This window comes from Nanorana parkeri, unplaced genomic scaffold (assembly GCF_000935625.1).
Source record: "Nanorana parkeri isolate BGI_ZX_2015 unplaced genomic scaffold, ASM93562v1 scaffold69, whole genome shotgun sequence".
Lineage (NCBI taxonomy): Eukaryota > Metazoa > Chordata > Amphibia > Anura > Dicroglossidae > Nanorana > Nanorana parkeri.
Genome location: NW_017306337.1, coordinates 1,902,507 through 1,909,412, shown reverse-complemented (window position 1 = coordinate 1,909,412; position 6,906 = coordinate 1,902,507). Strand labels below are relative to the sequence as shown.

Sequence of the window (6,906 nt, the reverse complement as noted above, 5' to 3'; positions counted from 1 at the left end):
CAGAACATCTTCCATGGGTTTAGTAACATTTTATCTACTTTTATGGTACAAATAAAGTACAACTGAAGCCAAAACCTTTTTTTGTTTTGTTTTGTTTTGGATAGCGTAAGGGAGGGTTCCAACCCTTGTCAGCTTTTTTTTTTTTTTTTGCTATGTGTGTTCCACTGCTGACCACCAGGGATTTCCCTTACTTTCGAGGGATTTCCACTCACTTCCTGTTGTGGCTTAAGCTGGCCATACACCTATATATTATCTGCTGATTTTCTATGGTCAGATGGAAAAAGTGCAACAAATTCCTCCATCTACGCTAAACTGTGTGGATGGAGGAATCTCCCACTGGGCCAAGCTTCGGTGTCAGGCCCAGATTTCCCACAAGGCCACCGAGGCCTGGCCTTGTGGCGGCAGAGCGCAGAGGGGCGGCAGCGGTGACCTTGTGGGGAAGTTGAGGGCGCCTCACACAGGGGCTTGTTATCTCCTGTGTGATAGCAATAAAGTTAGGTGTGGAAAAAAAACTACATTGATTTAAAAAAAAAATTTTGGGGAGGGGGGGTTAGCGGCGTGGGGGCGTATTGTGGAGCCTGGCCTTGGGGCGGCAGGGGGAGTAAATCCGGCCCTGTTCGGTGTCTTACTGATCGGCCCGCTGGCTCTCAAAATACCTGGACATTGCCTGCATCCAATCAGATTGTTCAGATATAGAGGTGAGGATGCCAAGGGACATTCCATAGCCAGAGTGGAGGGAGAGACAAAACCCTAAACAAAACCAGCACTTAACCCTTGCAGTGCAGAGGTAGCCCCACTTAAAGGGTGTTCTTGATTTTCCCAGAGTTCTTCTTTAAGAACACCCTGCCAGCACTCTTTGTATAGTATGACAAGCCACGCCCAACTCTGCGAATTACTTTCCAAAAGTTAGGACAGCGCCACTAAAGTCAGGCTGCAGATGAGAGTTAAGTGGAAGATGATTTATTGATTTGGAAGAATGGATGTAATATTCACGTGTACTGTGCATCTACTGGGAGGCACCGATGTGCTCTGGTGCGGAGTGCATAATGCAGATTTAAAGGGAAGTTCATATCGGGAGAGGCTGAGCCCAATGCTGGACTGATCCAGTCTCTCCCCGTGTGTCTCGATGCAGTCCAGAGTCAGAAAGGGAGGGGGAGGAAGGAGGTGGTTCCGGCACCCACAGCACCCCGAGGGCAGAGAGGAGTAGAGAGGTAGCAGAAGACGGCGATCAGCAGACCGGAGAACAGGGAGACCGCACCCTTTCCTTCCATCTCACCGATCTTCTCTGCAGTACTGGCACCAGCCCAGACATAGCACAGCGGAGCCCCGGAGGAGGTGTGTGTGATAGACCCGGGCTGGCTCAGCTCAGCCCCCCTGCTGTGTCTTCTGTCATCTGCATTCCGATTTTAGACAGGGGTCAGGGGTCACAGAGGTAGACTACCCATTCAGAGTTAACCCTATGCTGCTCCTGATGATTGATCAGACCTCCTGATCACTGAACCTCAGTGATCTGCTTCCATTGATAGAAATACTCAGCAGAGAGACAAGTTGTGGCTATAAATGTGCAGATTGGGATAGATTCTTGTGCAGGTGGTTGATGATGTCCTGTGCAGGACTGAGTGTAGTATTGCAGACACTGATACAATAGGAAGAGCTTATTTACAAACAGATCCCAATCCCAGCATCTATTCCTAGGAAGTACTTTGGCAGTAACTTTTGTTTTGGGGATCAGGTGCCATGTTTAGAAGTTGCACAATCTACTGTTGGTTGTAATGATCTTGTTTTACTTCTGAGCTTGATAGATGTACTTTGGCTCAGCATGGAAAGTCAAGTGTTCCATGTCCAGGGACCCATACATGATTTCTGATTGCTGCATTTTGGTGTGTAATATTTTGATATAGGAAAGGTTCCAGATTCTTTTTTTGTGTGTGTGTCTTTTACAGTACAATGTATTTCATGACATGATTTACAGTTAATGTCTGTGATAGTCGCTTACTTTGTTTATCCAACAAATGCTGCATCCAACATGTTAACCCATCAGTTTTGTGCACAACAGAACTAATGCAATTTTAATGCTCCATAGATCTTTTTTGGCTAGATTCCCCTTATCAAAGTTGTATTTGCTCTCTGAAGCTGTGGATTGGCACATGTAGTTGTTCGGCCGGTTAATGTCTTGTTAATCTGGTATTCCCATTTATCACCTCCTGACCACGGATGTGTTTGTTTTTTCCTGAACAGTTTAAAAGAAACCTGTCAGGATAGAACTATGGAAGGTGCCGTTCAGTGGCGGGGCAAGGCCATTCATCACTTAAAGCGGCCCTTTACCCATATCTTTAAAAGAACAACAAACACACCTTTAGAAATGTTTAGTGATGATGACAATCTACAAAACACATACTTCTAGATAATTGCCGGCTTTGTATTCTTTGCATTCCTCATTTTTGTCTTTCCGAGTCTTCTGACAGTGGCCATGTTAACTAAGGGCAGATTACTAGCTCTCCTATTACTTCCTGGGACTCTGGCACATGTGACTAAGACATGTGACCATGCACATCATCTCAGAGGAAGAAAATACCTTTCCCTGAGATCTCATGAGATTTTCCAGCAATGCTCTGCTGATGTAACCTTCCCAGGATGCAACGCTTTTGGGATTTACATCTAGGGCTGCAACTAACGATTATTTTCATAATCGATTAGTTGGGTGATTTTTTTTTTTGATTAATCAGTTAAAGAAACAAAAAAATACCATCTTTTATTAAAAATGTTTTACACAAATGGAGCATTACAAGTAAAGTTTTTACTTCAGAATAAAACGGTATGCACATTTTTTTGCAATCGCACAGCACTGGAATGCACAGCATTGCAGTACGATGCGTTCCAGTGCGGGCGATCACACTGCAGGTGGGAGGAGCGTTTGGGGTGCCATTGCAATGAATGGCACTATAACACACATTCTGCAGCAGAATTTGTTAGGCTGAAACCAAAAATTTACTTTTCCCACCTTTTCTCTGTTTTTTTTTTTTTTATAATTGTATGTATTATATTAGACAATTAAATTAGTTTCATGGATTTAAAATAATATGAATTGTAAAACTCCAATAAAATAGCCAAACTTTTATTTGAAATAAATAAAAACCTGGTCATCAGTTTAGAGTTAGGCCCCATTCACACCTAGGCGTATTGTAATATGTGCGTCTGTCGCGCGACCGTCACGCTGTTTTTTTTACCGTGATTCGCGGTAAAAAAGTCGCGCGATTCCAAAGGCTACTTGGCTGTATCCCAATGGAAAATGCCCTACAAAACGGCCCAAAGTAGTCCCGGGACCTTTTCAGGCGTGGGCCGTTTTGTAGCGCGTTAGGTACGGGCGGAAATACGCCTAGGTGGGAACGAGGGCATTGACTACAATGCTATTTATTTTTTTGACCGTTTTGTAGAGCGTTCGTCGAGCGTAGGACGCGCTACAAAACGGTCAGGTGTGAACGCAGCCTTAGCCACGAATATTGGCCGGAAAATTATTGCTCTCATTCTGGCGCACATGACGATACCTGACGTGTAGTGCAACCGTCAATTTCATACGTAGGTGCACCCAACTTGTATTTCCATATGGAAATGTTCGTGGGGTTTTTTTTTACATTTTTATTAACTTCATTGCTATCACATGGGGGGGGGGGGGGGGGGTGCTCACAAGCCCCTTATGTGATAGCACATTTGAGATGACAGGTTCTCTTTTTAAGGTGACATTAGGGGGTCTATCTACCCCTGGTGTCACCTTTCCAATTCACTGGGGAATGACAGCTGCCTGTTGAGGCAGCTGAATGTAAGTACAGCATTCAGTGGCTGGGAGCAATAGCCAGGCTCCCATTGGTTATTTTAAATTACAATAGCAGGCTGGTTATTGCACCTGCCCACTGTCTGCTGTAAATCAGCAGAGTAGGGAACTGAAGGAGATAGTTCTCCTTCAGGTCCTTCTTTGCTGATCGACAGCAGGCAGTGGGTGGGTGCAATAGCCAGCCTGCTATTGCCATTTAAAATATCCAATAGCAGGCTGGCTGTTGTTTCCAGCCGCTGATGGGTGACTTGACGCCGGTGTTCTTTTAATCCCTCAGACTCGAGTCCGAGGGATTGATAGAACACCGGCAGAAGAGGGGGCACGGAGGAACGAGGCGGACAGCATAGGAGGAATGCCGAGTCATCGCAGTCTCTTCTCCCCGCTGGTGCCGGCTGCAGTGGTCTGTGTCCCCGCTGCTTCTGCCGATAAAGGCAGGGATTGAAAGGGACACAGACCGCTGCACCAGCAGGGAGGAGAACGGAGGAGCAGAGTGGCTGTGGGGGATTCAACTAATCGCAAATCAACTAATCGATAATGAGAATCATTGACTACAATTCTAATGATCGATTATAATCGATTTTATCGATTAGTTGTTTCAGCCTTATTATCATCATCATCATCATCATCATCATCATTTCAATGACAAGGCAATCCCAGTGTGCATTGCTTTGGCAAACTGAAGTCATTTTGCTCTTTTAAAGCAGGAAGTGAATGCTCTGTATTTCATAATCACAGCATTTTACACCTGACATGTCTATGTTATTATTAATCATTATAAATAGAGGGATGCATTGGGAGAATTTGATTTTTTTTTTGTGTGTGTAAAGGTCCGCTTTAAGGCGAAAAGGCCAAAGTGCACTCCCCCCTGTATAGCTGCAGGGCGAAGGATACGCCTGCTGCAACTGATTGGGCCAGGAGGAGGAGGTTGTCGGTCACAGTTCTGTTCCTCCAAATTGCATATCCCTTACTCCACATCTCTTCTGTTCTGCTAAAGTTTATATTTATCTTCACGCCATATCTCTTCTCTTCTACTAAATTGTATATTCTTCTTCAATCCACCTCTATTCTGTTCCACCAAAGTCTATATTCCTCACTTCAAATCTCTTCTATCACACTAAAGTGCATGTGCCTCACCCCACATCTATTCTGTTCCACCAAAGTCCATCATTTCACATCTTTTCTGTTCCACCAAAGTTCTTATCCCTCACTACATCTCTTGTGCTCTACTAAAGTGTACTGTGCATCCCTTATTACTCTACATCTCTTCTGTTCCACTAAAGTGTACTGTACATCTCTTACCCTACATCTCTTCTGTTCCACAAAAGGGCATATTCCTCTCTCCACATCACTTCTGATCCACCAAAATATGTTTCCTTCCTAATCACTGAATGCCAGTTACTGTTCAGGATGCTGCAGTGTCCAGATAAATGATTAATCCTCTGGCAAACATAGGAACTTATCATGGCAATACTAAATTACCCAGCAACTAGGTAACCAGAAAGTGTACCAGCAAACTGCCGAGTGGTAATATATGGCTTAACACACGCACGACCTATAGAGTGCACTGTACATTTACTTTCTTATACTAACCTTCAACATCAATTTCTTATGTCATGTAAGTATGCAAAAAGACATATGTGTAACAGTGTAAAGCATAGGAAGTTCTCCTAAGACACAAAATATCTTTTCAAGTAGTCATTTGGGTCACTGACCACCTTGCATTTTTTTCAGCCTTTCCTTTATTCCATGCTATACAGGGGTTTTAACTCTGCCTGAACTCTACATGTTCTCTTCCCAGTTCATGAAACAAAAATCAGTGATTGAAGCAGTCAGTCATTTCTATACTCTGACTTCTCTCCCATTGTAAAAGCTAGTGCAAGTGCTCCTACTGTCACCCAAGCTGAAATGTCATCTAGTGTGACAGGTGGACCTTTAATATAAAGGAGGATTATGGTTTAAAGAGTGTTTAGCAACATTCCAGTGGAAAAATAAATATACATGTTTTATATTTCTGGACCTACTGATTTTTTATTTCTTTTACTAAATATAGTATTTGCTGAAGAATGTTTACATCACATGCTCAGATTGAATTGCCCATGTTTGTGACCGGTTTACTTGGTATATGATTAACTTCTAGTGCTTCTGGTTGTGTCATTTCCTTATCAAATACTGTGTTTACAGACCTGAGGACTGAATCGGTAGGTAAGAAATGCTAAGTATGTCTTGATATATTTTTTGTAATCATTTAATAATTAATAAAAAAGCCTTTTTACCAGCAACAGAATGCCTGGCCTATTCGATACATGCACCTGGGTGCAGCTCCCCCTAGAGGCCTCATGTGTAAGTGCCTGTGCCAGTGGATACAGTTTGGGGCTCCGTGCTTACCTCTCCTATCGCAACACTAGTAGTGAAACCATGCAAGGTAGGTTTATGTTCACACTAAGATAATGGCATTAGAGAGGATTTTTTTTCCTTGTTAGAGTAAGGTGTAAGGGTAAAGTTTATCTGGACCAACTATGGGTTTAGGTTTCTGAGAATGCAAGGTTGTTAATTTAATTTTCGTTTCTTGGTAATACTCTTATGGTCTTTTGCCTTATGTCTTTTTTTTAACCTGCCTATCTAAGCAATGTGCTTGGATGCAGGCATTCAAATCTGAACTCCAAGTACAAAAAACTAATTTAAATATATTGCTTAACCACTTGCCATCCGGGGGATTTTCCTACTATTTGCACACACATGATAAAAAATAAATTTTTGGCTAGAAAACAGCTTCAGCCGCCGCACGGTACAAACGATCCGGCGCCTGTACAGACGTGGCCTGTGCAGAGAGCAGAGCTGTGAGAAGGATCCAAAAGGTCCATCCACTACAGGCTGCCTGAAGAAAACTACAAGAGCGGTTGGATAAAAGACCAAGTCACCCTGCACAAGAAGAGAGAGCAGCAGTGACTGGTCTTTATTATAGGAAGCTCCTGCACAGAGTTTCGCATTGGATTACTGCCAGGGCCGGATATACTCTCTCTGCTACCCCAAGGCCAAGCCCTACCTGCCAACCACCCCCCCCACACCCCCCGCCACAG

At 43.6% G+C, this 6,906-nt stretch overlaps 1 protein-coding gene across 1 annotated transcript in view; it reads left to right on the top strand.

The window, feature by feature from the left end:
• The first annotated feature begins 6,081 nt into the window (after positions 1-6,081).
• The window catches only part of VWA5B2 (von Willebrand factor A domain containing 5B2), a 32,975-nt gene continuing 32,150 nt past the window's right edge, over positions 6,082-6,906 (top strand). Inside the window, exon 1 of the mRNA XM_018576548.1 lies at positions 6,082-6,251. Within this exon, the coding sequence (XP_018432050.1) occupies positions 6,113-6,251 (139 nt within the window). The 5' untranslated portion in view covers positions 6,082-6,112. The remainder of the gene's footprint in view (positions 6,252-6,906) is intronic.